A 21,814-nucleotide genomic window follows, 5' to 3' on the forward strand; every position below is an offset into this window, starting at 1 on the left:
AAAACTTCATAATATAATGCAGCTTTCTCTCCCTCTCAACTCTTAAGTCTAAACGTATGAAACATAAGAGATTAAAATGCAATTGTTTCATAATATTATTTAGTATAAGTTCTACCTTGCAACTTGACCCATTGCAATAATATTTCTACACGTGGCTTCAATGAGCAACCTACAATATTTCCACTATATTTCAGTTTATTTGTTTTCGTATATATAATAAAAGGTTTTTTATCTTCTTAAAATACCTATATACATAAATTTGCAACACTTTCATTGCGTGATGGTACGAACAATCGAACATGAATCCAAAAGTACGTATGAATAACAATAATAAGGATTTGTTTTCTAATATTTAATATTATATCCTAACGTGATAGTGAACACAGAAATTAGAAAATTATCACAATGTAAAAATCACTCACTATTCTTCCCTGGTTAACTTTAACAATTGTATTTACTATTTTATACTTATAAATGTTTTCAGGATTTAGCCAAAGCATTGGCTGTGCAATGCGTAGTCTTCAATTGTTCGGATCAACTCGATTTCATGGCGATGGGCAAATTCTTCAAAGGACTTGCAGCGTTAGTTGAAAATTTAATTGTTTATTTGTTTAGTTCTAAAATATAATACCTATGTATTTTAGGAATTTTCTTCTCACTGCGTTTGGCGTTGTATTCATTAAATGATCCTGTAAAATATATGTTATTACAGAAAAATATGCATATTGGATGTCTTTGCATAGTTACTCAGTGATATCATTTGTTTTAGTGCACACATTCCTTGTTTTATGACAAGGACGCTAAAGTTTTATTTTATATTTTTATGCGAATAAAATTATGCTTAGAAAAGCTGACGGGTGACTTTTCGATTGAAAATTAGGTTGTTTTTTTGGTATTAATTCAAAATAAGGCGAAAAAATAAATATTTTCAATCAAATAAATTACAGTGTATTTGGGACATAATAAAGTAAGTTTCCACCAAATTTCGTAGAAAAAAAATAAATTTTGAAGTAGATAGAAATAAAAGACCAAAAACTTGGTTTTTTGAATTTTTCACCTAAATTTTTAGGTTATGTGAAAAAATTGTTAATATAAAAGTTGTAGAACTTTTAATTACCTACAACTTTGCCATTGAACTTTTTTCTATAGGACTTGTAGTTTTGTCGGAAATCGAGAGAAACCATTTTTTTCTCTTAAAAGCTCCCCCCTCCCGCTTCCCGAACTCGGATTGACCGTAATTTATTTTTCCTTACATTTTTATCATATTCCCCTCCTTTTCTAATGGGTTGCATGCGACTGCGATTTTTTTTTTGTTTCAAAAATTATCTACTCTAGTCTATTATTATTTATTTATTTTAAAAAATTACATTCAATTAAATTTTAATTATTGCAACAAAATAACATATTCAGCTATAGACACAGACACGGCGCCAGAAAAAAAAGTAACGCGCGTTCTAGAAAAATTTGAATTTGCGCGCTCGAATTATACCATCTAATCTGTGTCATATTTTAGATATTACATTATTTTCATTCATTTTGTTTTTTATTTAATAAGCTGAGTGTTATCCTTAAACTAGTAGTTATTGGCTTTATTTATAAAGTACGTCGGTTATTATCTAATGTATTAGTAAATGTATCTATACATATAATAAAATCGTAGGAAAGTCAAAACTGTACATTGAATATTTTTTTAAAAGAATACATAATCCATGATCTATAATCGATATAGAAGCCAAAAATATAGTTTTTAGAATTTTTGTCTGTTTGTCTGTTTGTCTGTTTGTCTGTTTGTCTGTTTGTCTGTATGTTTGTCCGAGCTAATCTCGAAAAGTACTGCATAGATTGACTTCAAATTTTGCATGAATATTACTAACAGGTCGTGTGAGGTTTTTTTAAACATATTATCATGCTATCACCTCCGGGGGAGGAGCTGTGAACCTTTACTTTTCTTACGTATTCCGTGAACTACGACAGCGTACAATCTAAAGACTCATGTTTAAATGTTGTTTTTGAGTAAGCCATGCTATTATCTAGCTTTACACTATAAAAACTACGTCATTTACGTAATTTGGGCAGAGAAACTGTTTAATGAATCTTAGTACTATAAAGACAAATTTGATTCAGCGCCATCTATGAGATTTCGTAAAAATCAAATCAATTTACATGTTAACACTACTGAACACAATGTTAAAAATTAATAATTTAAATATAATTATGTTATTTATTTATTTATTGTCGAGCCAATTTAATAGGCAACATTTGACTTTTATCAATTTTATCTTCGAAGAGAGGTAACCTGCTTAAAATCATCGATTAAAGTGAATTAATCGATACGGATTTGAAACATTTGTCAATCGAATTTATTGATTTATGATAATTTTTATTCACAAGTAATCAATGCATTCGATTCTAGATGTCAGATTTCGATTTTTAGAGTAACGTCTCTGGTATTTAAAAAGAAAAAAGGTTTATTGACACAAAATTGTAGTGACGTCAGTTCTTAAATTCAGAAATTGTTTATTATGTTTAAAATGGTTTATCAGTAAAATGAAATCTTAAAATTACTTGTATCGGTCATTGTTATTATAAATATGTAGTCGTAATTGAAAAAAGTCAAGCAAATGTGCAGTTCTAACAAAACGAAATATCATGTTATTCTATGTCGTCGTTACTAGGTTACGTTCTTGAATTTTGTTGAACTGTCAAATGTTGCCTATTAAAATGGCTCTACTATAACTCTTTAACCCATAATAAATCTTCCCTTCCCTATAAGGTGCGCTTATATAATTCGTGTGAATATACTACATTTTTAAAAGTGAGGGTAGATGTATATTATTTTAAGTCAAACTAGACACCATTACAGTTAATCTAATATTGATTGTGTTCATTGGTTACATTTTTAAAAATCTTCGTGTTTTAATAATTCGATCACGAGGACTCAAAAGGTTAGTTCGTTGATAATTATTATTCCTTCATCATTTACATGTTGTTAGTAAAAATATACTTTGACTGTTAATACTTTTGTTCAGTATTTATCTGTATGATTATTGCTTGGTAATTAATATATTTTCATGTCGTATACCTAATTATAAACATAAGTGTGATGTGAAACTAGCTGAATTTATTTTTACACACTCATAGTCTTATATTTTGTGTTAATGTTAAAATAGTATTAATAGTGTAAATCATAATATTTTTTCAAAGTTAAAAATATTTCCTTTTTTCTGATGGTGTTGCCATCGAATTAAACCGCGCTGTCGTTTCGTTCACAAAAAGTCATGTTATTAGGACCGAATATGTAGCCGCCTCAACTTACGGAAACGAGAGTAACCTGCGTTGTCTGTTAGTTATTATATAGTCGAATTTAACGTTACATGGAAATTGGAATCTAAATATATGTATACCTACTTATATTAAATCTGTAGAGGTCAATTCTGCACATGAAATATATTTCCTAAATAACTATCACGAGGTGATTAGAGATCGACATCGACGTCAAAAATGTTTGTCCGTCTGTCTGTCTGTATAACCGTTATAGAAACAAAAACTACTCGACGGATTTAAACGAAACTTGGTACAATTATTTTTCATATTCGTGAGTAGAGCAGCAACTCCATTTTTAAGCTTTCGTCGCGTGTGCGTTCTTAATGCGTGTATCTTAATGGTTAAAGCTACACAGAAATCAAGTATGAAAGAAATGTTCTCCATATTATATAAAAAATATCTCCCGACATCATAAATGTCTATCTTTTATGGTTGAGCTTAGCTTTCTGATTATATTTGTCTACTAGCTGTCCCCGCGACTTCGTTCGCGTGGAATAGTGACTATGGGACCTATGACCATGGGCTCAGGGTGGGGCAACAATAAAAAATCATTTTTATTTTCATGCTCCCACTCCCGCGCCCACTCGCACTCCCACGCCATATGCCACGTTCAGTCCCAATCCCACGCCCACGCCCACTCCCCTTCACAATTAGTACCTACCAGATCAAAGCCAGGGTAAGCGCCCCACCCAGCCCCACCGTGGCTACGCCCATGCTGAATTACTATTTAACATACAATTATTGAGTAAATACGTACAACCATACTGTACTGTTGTACTACCATAAATAATTAAAAGAATTGTTATTAAAATTTCTTACTAAACTGAGCTAAAAAACTTACGTACCAAATTATTAAAGAAAATCAAGAAATGAAATGCCTAACCTATACCAAATAGTTACTACATATTGTAATTAAAAATTATGATTAGTATATAATATCGAAAATCAAAAAAGAAATGCCTAACTAATTCTACGTAAAATTTCTTTTAAATTATGTCATATTATTTTTTAGGAACCAGGGGGGGGGAGAGGAGCAAATTCTATTTCCTTCCTTTCTTAAACGGATGTTTTTAATAATCTATGGTGTAGCCAGTAGCCACTGATCAGCTTAATCGATACTCAGTTTTTATCAAATCCAGAAACAAATCCAAATTAGATCTTTCCTGTCTCACGCACGTAACTAAAGGCTGAAGAGAGAGAGAGCACGTAACTAAACCGTTTAGACAAAGAAAAGTGTATAGAAAAAGGAATAAATAATTTCATAAACTTCCCGACGATCTTTAAAAATAAATTATAACTTTCATTTTTTTCATTCCCACTTTTACCCCTATGTAGGTATAATAAGTGGATGAACCAATTTTGATACACTTTATCTAAGAACCAGCGTCGGAAAATATTCTGCCTAACAAAAAAAACCGCATCTAATTCGGTTTACCTGTTAGCCAGCTACGGTGCCATAGACAGACACACACACACACACACAGAAATACATAGCGGTCAAACACATAACACCAGTCTTTTTGCGTCGGGGGTTAAAAATATAATACGACATAATTTAAAGGACATTTTATGTGGAAAATTTACCTATACACCAGGGTAGATAATTTTTGAAACAAAAAAAAATCGCAGTAGGATGAAACCCATTAGAAAAGGATATGATAAAAATGTAAGGAAAAATAAATTACGGTCAATCGGAGTTCGGGAAGTGGGAGGGGGGGAGCTTTTAAGAGAAAAAAATGGTTTCTCTCGATTTCTCGATAATAATAACACCTGCTAATTTTTTTCTACATATTTTAATTGTACAGACATCACTTTTCCACAATTTTATTATATGTATTGATGATGATGATTGAGATTATAACACTCTTAGTCCGTTTTAATTTTTATTCACCCGCATCAGTGCCACCTAAAAAATCTTTATATATCGAAATTCGAGCAAAGTTAAGAAAATGAGAAATAAGAGTTCTCAAGGATCGTTAGAGATAAGAGGCTTACTATTGACCGAAAACAACATGTGTTATGCCGAACCTGAAACCGCTTCACAACGAGAATTGCGGCTCACAGCTGACCGCGAACGGCATGTACTATCCTGTGAGACCGAAACCTTCACTGAGGGTATATATAACGTCTCACAGCTGATCGCAAATGGCATATTGTACTATCCCGTGAGACCGAAACCCTCACTGAGAGGGAATTACGTCTCACAGCTGATCACGATCGTCATATTTTATCTCGAGAATTCTGAAACTTTTACTCAATATGAAGACCGTTTGACAAATAATAGGGTGCACCATAATATTATTCGATCTCTCGAAGATGAACATGAGCATAAGCAATGACTAGAGTAGGGACGCGAATATTACCATTATTTGAGACAAGAACGATTAATAAGTTTGTTTAATGAAAGATTAAGAATTGAAACTATTGGTCTCTTTAAACGGACGAATAGCGAGAGGCCCGTCTTATTGCAGACAGATTTCGACATAGTCTTAATGACTTAGAGGTAAACATAGAAGATCAATCTACAAATTCGGTGGTGTGGTCCGACAAAATAATATAAAAGTGGGTTTGCTTATAACCTCACAATTGATTACAGATCATCTTCTGTATAGGCGATATTAACGTAGTATGTTCTTTTTGTAATGCTTTAAAGTGGAGTAAGGAGTCGGCTTTCGTTTGAAGATACGCCGGAACCTTTGAAATCACTACTTTTAAGTTTTAGAGGAACATGTGCAATCTAAACAGTTCTTAGACAATATTAGCTCTTATAGTATTGCGTTTTAAATGATCCTTTGGTGCTCAACAATTATTAGATGCTCCTTTCATTCTTACTTTTAAGATACAAGGTCAAGTTTATCATTTGATAGGATCCCTTTTGCCTGAAGGCAAACCTAAGTTTCTTTAAATATATTTTGTATTCGACTACGACGAATAATCGAATACAAGAAATCAATATTTCTCGAATTTAAAACTGAACTCATTTCACAATTTTAGAACATGTTAATTCATCAGGTTAATCCGTATATATGCGTTTTAAATCGACATTAGAAGCTTTTCCTCAAGATGGTGATATTAATATAAAATTGGTATAAATGCCGATAGACGGAAGTCTATCAGCACTCAGGAATTCCCTGAGCGTGTTATAACGCCCAGGCCGCAGTATTACAATTTTTCCTACAGTAGGGCGACGAATGTATTTTCGCATAGCAACGGAGGGGAACTCGTGGGGGGTAAAGTGACACGGGCCACGTACCACAAACATGTTTAGTTTGTGGTACCGAGCGCGAAAGAAAGTCATCGTGTTTTTAGTAAAGTTACTATGTAAACTAACGTAATTTATTACTTAGGTACATATTCTATAATGGTGCGCTCAAACTGTTAATCTACATTTAATTTAGATTATTATTTTAATTACTAAGAAATGTAGAATTTAAATCACATTCATTCATGTTTTCCTCAGATATTCGATGTCTATGATTTTCGATGATTTTAAGATTTTCTTATCAGAGTATTCAATTTTAATGTAGTTAAATTTTATAAGAGACAATTAAGAACATTCAGAAATAAAGTGTCACGTATTTTTATTAAACGACGAATGACGAAAAACGACCGAATCGCGGACGAAGTCGCGGGCAACAGCTAGTTATTTTAGAAATAATAATTAATATTGGTATTTACAGATCTGGCGCATGGGCGTGCTTTGATGAATTCAACAGAATAGACATTGAAGTACTTTCAGTAGTTGCTCAGCAAGTAAATAATAATAATTAATATTGTAAAATTATAAAGTTAACGCACCTTTTACACATTTGTTATTTTTATGAAAATATGTTTTGTATTTCCTTCCAAGTTAAAATATTACAGCAAGTTAATGTTATGCACATTTATACTTATTAATTTGTGTAGGTAATTATTTATTAAAAAGTAAATATTTTTATCATTTAGGTGGTGACCATACAAAAAGCGCAAGTCGCAAAAATGGAGAAATTTTGGTTTGAAGGTGTAGAATTACCATTGAAGGCGTCATGCTCAGTTTTCATTACTATGAACCCTGGATACGCAGGTATGTCCGTAACAAAAAGTCCGTAAGCACGTAATGTGTGCGTGTACTAGAGTACACACGTAAGAAGTGAAACTTCTTTATGTCCTTATTTTTCAAAAAATAATTTACTATATACAATATTAAAGAAATACGTTAGTCACACGCTCGTCGCTACCTACTTAAATATTTACACCGGCCGCTGCTGCAACCCGCTCGCTTCGCTCGCTCGGCTCGTGCGGTAGTTCAAAAGTTGACCTAAGATGCTCGTCGCTTCGCTCCTCGCTACCTATTTACATATTTACACCGGCTGCTGCTGCAACTCGCTCGCTTCGCTCGCTCGGCTCGTGCGGTAGTTCAAAAGTTAACCTAAGATGCTCGTCGCTTCGCTCCTCGCTACCTATTTGAATATTTACGCCGGCCACTGCCGCGACTCGTTCGCTTCGCTCGCTCGGCTCGTGCGGTAGTTCAAAAGTTAACCTAAGATGCTCGTCGCTTCGCTCCTCGCTACCTATTTAAATATTTACATGCAACTCGCTCGCTTCGCTCGCTCGGTTCGTGCGGTAGTTCAAAAGTTAAACTAAGATGCTCGTCGCTTCGCTCCTCGCTACCTATTTGAATATTTACGCCGGCCACTGCCGTTTTCAGCTTATAAAGGATTTCGACTTAGGCGGATTTTGATTGGACAGAGAGTTTGAGGTTTATTCTTATAAATTTTGAATTCATAAAATTATAATAGAACACCTGACACCAATCAAGCAAACACGTGTTTACGTGAGTCATAGATTTATTATCGTATACTCCTAAAATGTTTTCTAAGAAACAATAGTGTACTTACTTACATTGTCGGCACGTTCTTAAAGTCGGTAACTTATTTTTGTTCGAACAATAGAGGTAATAAATTCCTAATGATCAAGTTGTAAAGGTTGTAAAATAAAAAATATTCTATATTAAAACGTATATATAATATGTGCGTCATTAATTTCTGACTGTTTCGAAATTTGGTGCAAAATAAAATAGTGTGTAAATAAAATTTGTAAAAAATCAATAAAATAAAACAATTGAGTAAAGATCTATAGGCATATTATGTATGTATTTATACAAGATATGTATATTATATATTTATACAGGGAACTTCTCAACGTGTTATCTATGAAATTATACTTTTACTCAATTGTTTAATTTTATTTACACACTGTTTTATTTTGCACCAAATCTCGAAACAGTCAGAAATTAATGACGCACATAGTACATAATATATACATATTAAGACAGAGGTTAAGCTTAAATAACTTGAAAAATAAATAACATGATCACGCCCACGTGTTGGTGTTTTAAAAAATTCAATCAAAAACTGAGGTTAACTTTAAATACAATTTTAGAAAAATAAATACCACAATCAACATTCAAGTATTAGAAAAAATTGATACCATAATTCCACCCTCGTGTTAGTGTATTGAAAAATACAATCAAAAAGTGAGGTTAATCATAAATAACTTAGAAAAATAAATACCATTATTACACCTAAGTATTAGAAAAATAGATATAATTACTTATTTACTTTTTTTAGAAATTCACTGGAATTAGAATTAAAACAAACCCTTTGATTTTGCTGATCACTTTAATATAACATGTATATAGTCACGAGTAACTACGGCGTAACGCAAAAATGTCACGAGTACGGCGTAACGCAAAAATGTAACGCGCGCGGCGTAACGCAAAAAATGTCTCACAAAATTTTTGTCCACCCCCGATAAAGAAGTTTCACTTCAAAAATGGATTTATTAATACGTAACAATGTAATTATGATAAATTCAAAATGTATGTTCTTATTGTTAAAAAAGTGTGTGCCGAGCACACGTGTCAGAAGTGAAACTTCTTTTGCAAAATTCAAAGATACCAAAGCCTTACTCCGTGACGTGACGGTATTGCCATGACCTTGAAAATGTACTCTAATCGCGCCTAAAGAAGTTTATTTATTATTTTATTTATTTATTTATTTCTGATTCCTTACAGCTATTCTTACAATAATTACATAATAATTGAACAATACGCCAATAAAAAGGAATTCCATTAATAGAATTATTATAATAAACATGTGACAAAGAAAATTGAGTAAGAAAGTAGGAGGAAAAGATATACGTTAAAATAATAAACAAAATACTATTGTGATGAGTGTAGGTGTAGGTATGGTGTGTAGTCTGTTGTGAGTGAGTGTGTAGATGAGAGTATGTATGTATATACTTTAAGTAACTAAAAATTAAGTACTCCTATATTATATATAATAGTTATTATGAATTATTGGAAAAAGTGATTTCTTTTTTAAAATTTGAGCGAGATGTCTTAAGTTTCATTTCAAAAAAAATTCATTGATTGGAATGTAAAAATGTAACGTTTAAAATTATTTAATTTCTTACTATTTTCACATATCTTCGATATTAAAGACTAAAAATTACTTACTATTAAAATATTTTACAGGTCGTACCGAGTTACCGGACAATCTCAAAGCCCTATTCCGTCCCATAGCTATGATGGTCCCGGATTATGCTCTAATTGCTGAAATATCACTGTTTTCATATGGATTCTTTGAAGCTAAATTACTTGCTGGAAAGATTACTACTACCTTTAGATTGAGCTCGGAACAGTTGTCGTCACAAGTGAGAAAATTTGTTCACAAATACATATTCTGAAATATTATGTAGCTTATGGCAATTTAACGTAATTGGGAATTATAGCATACAATCTTGCAAAAACACATATAGATTGAAAAACTCACGTAGGTGTACACGCGAACGTTGTTTTGACTTTTTGGAATGTCTGCCATTTAAGTGTAGTAAACTAAACTAACTAGTAGACTGACATACCTATTTACATAACTAAACGCGGTGTAAACGCAAGTCAATAACTTTTTGGAAGTACATAATATTTGAAAAATGGTTGTACACGAGATGGAAATTTACCTAAAAAGTTGCATATGTCTCAGTCATCTGGTTGAAACTGCTATTTGATTGAATGACTAGTCCGTTCATTGAATGATCTACATAAATTATAACAAATTATTATCTAGTTTATTTATTATTTGTATAGTGAACTTAGTTTTATCCTACACGAAAATGTATAACATTTATCGGGTGTAAATTTAAACCAGGATCACTACGACTTCGGCATGCGAGCTGTAAAAACTGTGATCCTGGTCGCTGGTAACTTAATACGGCAGATGCCAGATGGTGATGAAAGGCAGATTGTATTAAGGGCACTGAGAGATGTCAATGTGCCTAAGTTCCTTGCTGACGATCTGGTATTGTTTAATGGTGAATATTGTAGAATGACATTTTGTAGTTTTTCGTAAAGTGCGTGTAAAATAATGTGTATTTATTCTAGATATAACAATATAAACTAGAATTGAAAGTATAAATTGAGAATAATGTCTTCAATTGTATAGAAACAATAGCCTCATGTAATTTAAAGATATACAGAAGCATTCTGGAAATCGTTACAATTTACAGAGAAAATCAGTATTTTTTTATATTTCTTCGGACAATATAGGTAGATGTCTAAAACAAAACAGAGAATTCCTAGAACTTGACGCGCTTGTGTGCGTTTTCACTGACATTATTGTTACACACACATGGGCACACAAACCACCAGACAATTTCATACATGTTATTCTTTCAACGGTTCAGCCTTTTAGGCTTTCGAAGGAGATGCAAACGAAGAACTGTGAATGAACATTACGCACGTACTCTTATTTGTTTTCAACTCTCGACAGATTTCATTTTAAATATAGCTTTTCACTACATGCACACACACTACATCGAATGAATAAAAATTAATAGTTTACATAATACTTAAATACTTATATGTTGAAATAATTTAATTTACATAAAATTTTCGTTGAACTCAAACGCAAACATTAATTTATTGAACAAGACTTTTAAAAGAGCTTAAAAATCGTTAAAATACGAAAATAAGTTATTTGCCACCGGTTCGGAAAGCAGTTCTTGCCGGTTCTTCTTCATAGATACTGCTTTCCGAATCGGTGGTAAATGTTGCAAAATGTTATGATGATCCAAAAGTGCTTTTATAAGGTCTAATTGAATAAATAAATGTTTTTATTTGAGTTTTTACAGGGAAAAGCACGAATATCTGTAGTTGTTAATATATTTCCTAATTATACCAGGTATAATATCGGATTTGTTCCCACGTGTGGAAATCCCAGTAGTGGACTATGGTATCATGGAGCAGTCTATAAGAAACATGCTTGTGAAGAGGGGATACGACGACTTGTATAGTAAGTTTATTATTTTAAAATTGTGTTTCTGTTTATTTATTAATTTAAACTTAGTTTACATCCAACTAGTTGATGAGCGCGACAATCATAACAAGCATCTTATTATTTCTCTAAATGAATAAAAAATAATACAACATCTGCTGCATCTTTACCTCTATTATGTATTTGAACATCAAATTCAAATAAGTATTAACTCTTGTACTTTTTATATCTCATTTTTATATATCAGCTGTAAGCATTCTCATGAAAACATTTTTTCAGCATTCATATTCAAGATAATACAACTGTATGAAACTACAGTAGTGCGTCATGGTCTGATGTTGGTTGGTCCAGCTGGTTCAGGAAAAACCAAGGTAAGAAGTGAATATAAAAACTTATTACTTTTACCTACTGAAGGAAAAAGTTATAATAGAAAAGCTCTGTGAAAAACTGTTTAACATTCTTACTATACAACTTTTAGGCTTCTTTTTGAAGTCCCACGCGATAGATTTTTAAGAATAACATTTTCACGCTACACTACTTATAAAAACTTTCACAACTGAGATTAGCTTTCCTCGGCTCAATGTAATTGTTATGAAATTTTATAGTTTAGTATTTATTTCTAACTTTGTTAAGATTTATTTGTGAGTGTAGACCGTACTGATTTATTAATCAGAACATTTCAACGGCCTTTCAATACCTTAAAATATATGAAAATTAAATAATAGGTTTTAGGTACTCATATTTAATTTCATCTGTAACTGTTGTGCAAATAAATAGTTATAAAACTCAATCTTACTGGAAAGGAAAAAGAACAATAGCCTTCCTCTATGAATGGGCTATCTAACACCGAAATAATTTTTCAAAACGGACCAGTAGTTCTTGAGATTAGCGCATTCAAAAAAACAAATAAACTCTTCAGCTTTATAATATTAGTATAGATTAAAGAAAAAAAACTTATCTTCAAAAATCCCCCAGTGCTACGAGATCCTTCGAGACGCGCTAACCGCTATTAAGGGCAAGCTAGCGCCCGACGGGTTTCCCTTCACCCCGGTGCACACGTTCGTGGTGAACCCCAAGTCGATCACTATGGGACAGCTGTATGGCGAATTTGATCTGCAGACGCATGAATGGTTATTGAAACTTGTGTTCATTGTTGTTGATCAAAATGAGGGTAGTTTTGAAAATAACAATGGCATTTCTACTATTTTCGCTACGTTTGCAGTTGGACTGAATGCATCTTTTTTCAAACAAGCAAAGTTATGGCTTTGGCATTCAAAAGGCAAAGTTATGTAAATATTTATATAAAATATTATAAATATTTACATAACTTTGCCTTTTGAATGCCTAAAAAAATACTGTATTCAGAACAAAAATAATTACAAGTGTTAAAACTGAAATGCAAACTTTTCTTTATCTGTTTCCTAAAATTAGCATCTGTTTGAAACATTAATATCATAAAGTAAAAGAAGTCGAGGATATTAACTAGTATTTATAAAAACTTATTTTAGGACGGATGGCATTCTATCGAGTTTGGTTAGAGCCGGTATCGCGGTGGAAGACACGGACAAGCGATGGTATATCTTCGATGGGCCAGTGGACGCCGTTTGGATTGAAAATATGAACACTGTTTGTATATCATATTATTTATATGATATCAACATAATAATTGTAGTTTTATATTTGTACTTACCAACCTGTTTTATTGCACTGAGATGGTTCTTCTTAACTAATAAATTGATCATTTGTGCGTAAATCATTAGTTTTCCAGTTCCTATTATATCCTATTTATAAGCCCTAATTTGTTTCCACTGTCTTTAGCTTGCGGTCTTTCTTATTAAAAAAATTGGGTACTAGAAATTGCGACAATTATTATTCTCCAATTTAATTACTCTTTGAGCAGCAAAACCATATCTCCAGGTGCTAGACGACAACAAGAAGCTCTGTCTCTCAAGCGGCGAAATCATGAAGCTCACAGACAGACAACGTATGATCTTCGAGGTAGCAGATTTGGCTGTGGCTTCACCAGCCACGGTGTCGCGTTGTGGGATGGTGTACTTGGACACGAGGGTCGTGGGTTTGCAGCCGCTGGTGAACGCGTGGATGAAGAGCAATCTGCCACCGGTGGGTTATAGGGAGTGTTTCAGTGTCTCATGGACTAAAAGATTTAATCTACACTAGAACTTGAACATTATTTAGGGAGATATAGCAAGAGTACCCTATGGTTAATGGATATACACCAAAATTAACTCAAGCTACACGACCACACGAAAATGTGACGAAATGGTCAATGGAGTATTGCATAAGTTAATAATAAATATTATGCAAATATTACAGATCGCAGAAAATATTCGCAAACCGCTCTACAACCTCATCACGACATACTTGTACCCGTCCTTAGTGATACTGCGCTCGAAACTTACCGAAATTGTGGCCTCAATAGATTCCTCTCTTGTTTTGAAGTTTCTGGAATTACTGGATTATAGATTGAGGCCCTTGACTGGTAAAGATGACCGACCTCCGCCAGGAGGAGCCTTTCTTGCTATGATGCGTGAGTTTTTATATTAATTCTTATTTTATTTGTCAACAGCTACTCATTTAATAAGTTGTAAGTTTGATGTCATCATATGCATCCAAATTGTTTTCCTTTCATTCAAATATTTCGAAATTTTATTTCCAATAACAAGGCGTTGTTGTAATTTAAACGCAATTAATTTCTATATATTGTGTCTGTTAAAAGTTGCGTTCATTTGAGTTCTTTTTCTTTGTTTTCACCTAAATATTTTACTGCTTCTTTCATCAATTTCCTCCATATTACCGTTATATTTGTCGTTTAGCCAAACTAGCACCATGCTGGGTGGTATGGGCGGTGATCTGGTCGGTGGGCGCCACGTGTGACCACACGGGTCGAGCTATCTTCTCTGACTTCATGCGCAACCTCATGGAGGAGAGCGGCACTAAACCGGCCTTCCCGAAGGAGGGCAGGGTTTATGATTACACGTGGGTGTTGATAAAATCAGATACGAATATAGAAATATAAAAAAACATTGATACAGATATAGACTGACGCAAACGAAAACATAGAGAGAACACGACACTCACACTGACACTGACATCGACACTGCCACTAAAACTAACATACATACGAAGACAACAATACAAACGTAGAAACAGACAAAGTTATATTATGTAGATGTAGACGTAGATGCAGAAATACGCTTAAACCAGCTCTAGATCTAGGAATATGAATTTTTTTACTTTAAATAATTTAGGACAGGAAATATTTTTCATGTTGAATTAAAAAAGCGAGTATAATATTTCTGAATTTTTGCAAAATTTACTCAGATGGTAAAAAATCTTGGGAGTGCTAAAAAAATCATTAAACGTGAAAATACTGGCAAAGATATTGAATATTTAATTTTGATAGACTTCACGATGGTGGATTCACGGATCCAACGGATGATGGTGAGCCAGCAAACCCCTACTGGTATAACTGGATGGCAAATCTGGAAGAGTATGAAGTGGACCCTGAATGGCAGTTTGCTGGTGTGTGTTATATGTTTAAATATGAGATCATTATTTAAGAAATATATGAGAGAAAATCTGCAATTTGTAATAAAAATATAGTACGAATTGTGCGTGTGATGATGAATTGTTCCTTATTTTTACGCACCAGTAAAAGTTAAATAATTGTTCTATAGAGCTCTAAATGTGGTATGTCTTGGCAAGCTTAAGAAAAAACTAGATTAGCGACGAAGGATTAATTATTTAGGCACATGCTATTCGAGGCATCAAGGTGGTATCATCAATAGAGTTTGTGTTTTGTCCAGACATCGAAGTGCCGACATTAGATAACGTGCGCAGTGCGGCATTACTCGGCTACAAGATCGCGAACTACAACCACGTTATATGCGTCGGGCCGACCGGCACCGGCAAGACGGTCACCATCAGCTCGAAGCTCTCCAAGGGGTTGCATAAGAAGTTTATTTGTGAATTCCTCGTCTTTTCAGCTAGGACGTCCGCTAATCAGACGCAGGTAATATTTTTTTTATGGGGTAGGTACAAAATTTTATGTGAAAGTAGTTAATATGTTTCAACGGATATAATTTTTGGCAATGTCTTAAAACCGTTTTATTTTTAACTTTTCAATAACCTATTCGTGTAAACACTGATAATGACACTTTAAGGTTATAAAATACAGGGATGAATTTTATTTTATTTTTTAATCTGATATAATACAGTTTATGTTTAATCAAACCTGTCTCGTGACTCCTATCGGTAGTTTTCAATATTCCTCATACTTTCGAATTTGATCCATCCATTGATATTATTAGAGAAGAAAAAAGAGCGTGTGTGCAGAGCACACGTGTCAGAATTGAAACTTCTTTGGCAAGATTCAACGATACCAAAATCGTTGCCTTACCTCATGACGTGGCGGTATTGCCATGACGCGACCTTGAAATTATGTTCTCTACGCGCCTAATGAAGTTTCACTTAAAAAAAATAGGTTTATATGCGCACACGTACACAGGACGTGATAGACAGCAAGCTGGAGCGTCGCCGTCGCGGCGTGTTCGGTCCGCCGCCGACCAAGCGGCAGGTGTTCTTCATCGACGACCTCAACATGCCCGCGCTAGAGGTGTACGGTGCACAGCCGCCCATCGAACTGCTGAGGCAGTTTATGGACTTCTCTGGTCTGTAATACGATATAGTTAAAAGTACTGGGATCGTAGATAGGTTGAATTTCTTGTCAGTTTATGCAATATATTATGACCTATATTGTATTGCAATATCTGCATAAAGTTACTAATGTAAAAATGTATTGGTATACAATAAATAATTTGAATTTGAAAATGTACAGGAAAAGTTTAATACTTCCTTAAAATGGAAACGTAATTTGTCTATTCTTGTAGTACGTATGAAAAAATAAATATTTCATCATGTTCATCATGTTATATTGTATAAACAATTTATAATGCAAGATCATAATAAAAATATATTATGAAGTTGCATAGCGTCTCGACTCGACTGTGAAATGCTAGTACGCAAGATAGTTTTTTAAACTCCTATATTTCCCAAAGGTAAAAATTAAAACTGCCTTGTTTCTATGGTAAAAAATGATATCTATACTGGGCAGGCTGGTACGATCGCACAAACATCGGCGAGTTCAAGACGCTGATCGACGTGGGGGTGGTGGCGGCGATGGGGCCGCCGGGGGGAGGGCGGAACCCCGTCACCATGCGACTCATGAGACACTTCCACTATATCTCCTTCACTGAGATGGAGTTTAACAGCAAGGTGCTGACAAAAAAAGTGTAACTTCTTTATGACCTTAAAAATGTCACTCTATGGCGTAACGCAAAACTGTCACGCGTACGGCGTAACGCAAAAATGTCACGCGTTCGGCGTAACGCAAAAATGTTACACTAAATTTTTGTCCAACCCCGATAAAGAAGTTTCACTTCAAAAATTTTACGGATAGACAGACAGACGGAACAGTTGTAGATCATCCGTTAAATTGGGGCAAAACGATATGCGCAGTCTTTTATCTTGCGAACGTCTCATGATTGAAACTGTACTTGAAATTACGTTTTTCCACCTTATGATTTGGATAATTTTGAAATTTTAATACGATATTGAGGACGCATTGTCACTTTCGATCATGTGAATCGTTCGGCCAAGTTTACCTAACTAAATCCGCGTACCCACATCATCACATACTATATTTCATGAAAGTAAACACCCTAATTCTGGTTTTAAACCAAAGCAATTATATTTTTCACTTTTCAGTATTGCATCTTCAGCACGATACTAAAGTCTTGGACGCGAAACTTCGAAAAAGTCTCCATCCGTGAAGATCCCTTTCTCAAAGGATCTATTGATATTTTCAACTCGCTCGTTGAAGAACTGCTGCCAACTCCGACTAAATCACATTATACCTTCAACCTTAGGGATTTGAGTAAAGTTTTCCAGGGCATCTTGATGATGGACCCTCATCTTGTGAAGGTTACTTTAATTAATTTTTACACTTTTACTATTAAATTGGATAATGTTTAAAATAAAGGCAGTTACGTTTTTTGTTCACTGGTCGTTTTATATGAGGTGGCAATAATATTTCTAATTTTATAATGAATGATGAAAAAATATGTTGAATTATTTAAAAAAATTCATTTTGATACCCATCTTTCAATTTGCATTATGTTTCAGGATGAAGATGACGTAATTCGTCTTTGGTACCACGAACACCAGCGAGTGTATCAGGATAGATTGGTTAACAGTGAGGATCGCAAGTGGTTTGTCAAGTACGTACACAAGTATTATTAATGGAATTGAATGACTTTGTTTTGAAACTACCCACATCATAATTTCAAGCATTTACCATTGCTATCTTACTTAACTGTAAATTTATACATAGTTAGCGATAGCAAAATGATGGAACTAATGATTTCCATCATCATATTATATAGTCTCCTAAACAAGAAGATCAAATCGGAGTTTGGCAAGAAAGCCAGTGACGTCGTTGGTGGAAGATTGATGCTCTTCGGTGACTTTATGGACATCGGGGCCGATGATAAGAAGTATTTGGAGATCACTGACCAGAATGAGGTTTGAATGGGCATTATTAACACCCTGGACTAAATAGGAGTAGATTAAAACGGAACAAAGTAATTTAATAAACTATAGAATGCGCAATTTTTTACCTATTTTTATGGGGTTAAGACAAATTAAACAAAACTTTTGTTGAATAATTAATAAAATCTGGTTATAGAATATAGGCCATTTTAACATAAATTCACTTTTTTTATTAAGGTCACCTTAAAATTCCAAGTTTACAGTTTATTTAAGCCGAATTATTGTGTTTTATTTTGAATACCATTTTATGGTAGGTATTTAAAAAAGGCACAATTTTCGACCTTTTAAAATCGTTTGTAGCTGGACGAAGTGCTAGCCCACTACCTCAACGAGTACAACCTGTCGTCCACTGCGCCGCTCGAGCTGGTGCTGTTCGACGACGCGGTGGCGCACTTGTGCCGGCTCGCGCGCATCATGCGCCAGCCCATGGCTAATGCGCTGCTGCTGGGCATGGGCGGATCTGGTATGGGGCGACATGTATAATAAACAATAAAATAAAAGTTGTTTGAATTTGATTTCTCGATGTGGTTGTCTAGTTTTTGTGGCAATTTCGTATTTTTGCGTGAATATAAATTAAAAAATTGCGATGTTCAATAAGAATAATTATTAATATTATCATGTTGATGATAATTATGACTTTTTTGGAAGTAGATTGAATAATGATTATGTAAATGGTGATAGTAATGGTGATAGTGATTAATCTGATGGTAGTCTTAATTTTGATGATAATACTAATAATAATAAAGAAAAATACTCTGATGGTAAAGTTAAAAATGACGATAAAAATTATTATGGTGGCAGTAGTAATAATGATAATCTGATAATAATTATTATCAATAACGATTTTGACGCTTGAAATTGACAAATTATCCAGGTCGCCAATCCCTATCTCGGCTGGCAGCCAACATGTCAGAACTACAGTGCGTCCAAATCGAGATCACGAAAGCGTACGGCCAATCAGAGTGGCGCGATGATCTCAAGCAAACCATGCTGAAAGCTGGTGCTGATAACAGAGGCATCGTGTTTTTGTTCTCTGATGCACAGGTTCTGTTTTATCTTATGATTTTTTTTTTCTTAAACATTATAGTGTTGTTTTCAATATCTTTTTTTTCTGTACTATCGTTTCAGTTGCCTACTGAACTACAAAAGAAACTTCCGTTCCTATTTTGTGTTGTACTTCATAAAACTCACAAACATTTTGAAATGAACCAAATTAAATGAAATAATTAATATTTAAATCTGATTAAAATATTGTCAGATAACTTCAAGAAAGTTTTTTTTTTCGCACCTCTTTTCTGAGTAATTATGGTTCTTTTATCAAATTTCTTACCACTAAAACACTAGATAAAAATGGAGTCGTTCCTCGAGGACCTGAACAACATCCTGAGCTCTGGGGACGTGCCGAACATCTACGAGGCGGAGGACCTGGACCGCGTGTACGCGTCGGTGCGGCACGCGGTCATGGAGCTGGGGCTGGCGGCCACTAAGGGGAACCTGTTCGCGTGCTACCAGCGGCGCGTGCGCAGTAACCTGCACATCGTGGTCGTGATGAGCCCCGTGGGGGAGGTGCGTTCATCGTATATTATAGGTAGCATTATAGTAGAGCCATTTTAATAGGCAACATATTTTGACAGTTCAACAAAATTCAACAACGTAACCTAGTAACGACGACATAGAATAACATGATATTTTGTTTTGTTAGAACTGCACATTTGCTTAACTTTTTTCAAATGCGATTACATATTTATAATGACCGATATTTTAATTGTGTATTATACTCGTCTTATATTGCTCCATAAATTAACGAAAGAAAGTATATTACTGGGACAGGATTCGCCTGATGAATTTTAAAATTGACATGACGTGTTTCAAGTTCGATTGACAAATGTTTGAAGTCCGCATCGATTAATTAACTTTAAGTAATCGATGTTTTTAAGCAGGTTAGGTACCTCTCGAAGATAAAATTGATAGACGTCAAATAAATTGGCTCGACTATAATAACTATAAAATGCAACTCTATTAAGGTTATTTAATTACTTCACACGTTAGATATTCCGCGCGCGTCTCCGCCAGTTCCCGTCGCTAGTGAACTGCTGCACCATCGACTGGTTCAGCGAGTGGCCGCGCTCTGCGCTCGACTCGGTCGCGACGCACTTCTTCGATCATATGGAGGAGTTGCAAACTACTGATGAGATTATTGCCTCTATGGTGGTGAGGGCTTTAATTTAATTTGGTGTGTAGCATGAAATATATGGTATGACATGTTTTTGTTCCCGCATGCAGAATGTAAAGTAAAAAAAATATTTGATCAACCTCAAATTGTCTTCTCTTTGATATTGATAACATAGAAATATAGGTTAAAATAGAAAAGAATGTTTTTTTTTTTGTTTTGACAAACCCACTGTCGTCAATTTCGAGATGAAATACTTAAGTTATGAATTCAGAAATATTTCATTCATACATCTTATAATCATCACTTACACACATAAACATAGATCAACGTAAGTTACAAGTAAACAGATCTTATGACAGGATAGGAAAATTCTAATAAAAAATATTTCATCACAATTTACTTCACTCCTACAGTCCGTATGCTGCTTCGTACACCAGAGCGTGGTAGAAGCGAGCTCACGTTTCCTCTCTCAACTGAACCGTCTCAACTACGTCACGCCGATGTCATACATGGAGATGTTGGCGGCGTACGCGGAGATGTTCAGGAAGAAACAGAAGGCGATACTGCATGAATCCAATGCGTTGAAGACTGGTAAGTGAAAAGCTACGTCACGTGCTTTTCCATCTTGTTATAGTTTACTGTTGAAAATGATCCTTTGACTTGTAAGATGCTGGATTAAGGTGAGTTAAGGTACGTTCTATAAGTTCCGTTTCTGTGAAACTGTATAGCTAAATAGTTTACAATTGCTGTTTTACAATAAAATGACAGTGAAAATGTACAAACAAAACAATTGTTTTTAAACAAAATTTAAACATAAAATGTCAGTAGCACACAAATGTCTGATATTAATAAACCGAGCTTATTTTCAGGATTAAACAAATTGAATCAAACCGAAGTGGAAGTGAAACAATTGCAAATAGAACTGGCGGAGTTGAAGCCGTTAATGGAAAGAGCGGCAGAAGAGACGAAGAAAGTGATCGACCAGATTGCTATTGATACTGTTAGTAAAATAATAAAACTTAAGAATAATAGTGTCGTGATAGGAGATACTAACTAAATTTAATTTAATGATATTTCACAGGCCATAGCAGAAGAAGCAAGAATAAAAGTAGAAAAAGAACAAGCAATTGCTGAAAAAATGGCAAAAGAAACCACGGCGATGGCGGAAGATGCGCAAAGAGACTTAGGTATAAAATAATTCATTGAAATATTTAGTCAGAAATATTCAGAACTTGGATGTTTCTCAATGTACATAATAAATTATATTAGAGCTACATTTTGAAGTGGTTATAGAATAAAAAAAATGTGAGCGTGTACTAGTGTACACACGTAAGAGGTGAAACTTCTTTATTACCTTTTTGTCATGAAAATGTCC

At 34.1% G+C, this 21,814-nt stretch overlaps 1 protein-coding gene across 1 annotated transcript in view; it reads left to right on the forward strand.

The window, feature by feature from the left end:
- LOC149477081 (dynein axonemal heavy chain 1-like) overlaps window positions 1-21,814 on the forward strand; it is a 78,215-nt gene that overhangs the window by 29,506 nt on the left and 26,895 nt on the right. The window contains exons 33-58 of the mRNA XM_089711622.1: window positions 485-582; window positions 7,005-7,077; window positions 7,270-7,387; window positions 9,842-10,020; window positions 10,512-10,674; window positions 11,544-11,654; window positions 11,916-12,007; window positions 12,612-12,766; window positions 13,145-13,262; window positions 13,554-13,757; window positions 13,971-14,184; window positions 14,471-14,633; window positions 15,061-15,179; window positions 15,464-15,669; window positions 16,165-16,327; window positions 16,771-16,931; window positions 17,424-17,639; window positions 17,841-17,935; window positions 18,101-18,239; window positions 18,567-18,729; window positions 19,141-19,310; window positions 19,611-19,832; window positions 20,316-20,477; window positions 20,853-21,030; window positions 21,309-21,439; window positions 21,521-21,626. Of these exons, the coding sequence (XP_089567748.1) occupies window positions 485-582; window positions 7,005-7,077; window positions 7,270-7,387; window positions 9,842-10,020; window positions 10,512-10,674; window positions 11,544-11,654; window positions 11,916-12,007; window positions 12,612-12,766; window positions 13,145-13,262; window positions 13,554-13,757; window positions 13,971-14,184; window positions 14,471-14,633; window positions 15,061-15,179; window positions 15,464-15,669; window positions 16,165-16,327; window positions 16,771-16,931; window positions 17,424-17,639; window positions 17,841-17,935; window positions 18,101-18,239; window positions 18,567-18,729; window positions 19,141-19,310; window positions 19,611-19,832; window positions 20,316-20,477; window positions 20,853-21,030; window positions 21,309-21,439; window positions 21,521-21,626 (3,919 nt within the window). The remainder of the gene's footprint in view (window positions 1-484; window positions 583-7,004; window positions 7,078-7,269; window positions 7,388-9,841; window positions 10,021-10,511; window positions 10,675-11,543; window positions 11,655-11,915; window positions 12,008-12,611; window positions 12,767-13,144; window positions 13,263-13,553; window positions 13,758-13,970; window positions 14,185-14,470; window positions 14,634-15,060; window positions 15,180-15,463; window positions 15,670-16,164; window positions 16,328-16,770; window positions 16,932-17,423; window positions 17,640-17,840; window positions 17,936-18,100; window positions 18,240-18,566; window positions 18,730-19,140; window positions 19,311-19,610; window positions 19,833-20,315; window positions 20,478-20,852; window positions 21,031-21,308; window positions 21,440-21,520; window positions 21,627-21,814) is intronic.

This window comes from Colias philodice, chromosome 26 (genome assembly GCF_061535455.1).
Source record: "Colias philodice isolate Cphi_HAF_F1 chromosome 26, ilColPhil1 Martin Lab GWU primary, whole genome shotgun sequence".
NCBI lineage: Eukaryota > Metazoa > Arthropoda > Insecta > Lepidoptera > Pieridae > Colias > Colias philodice.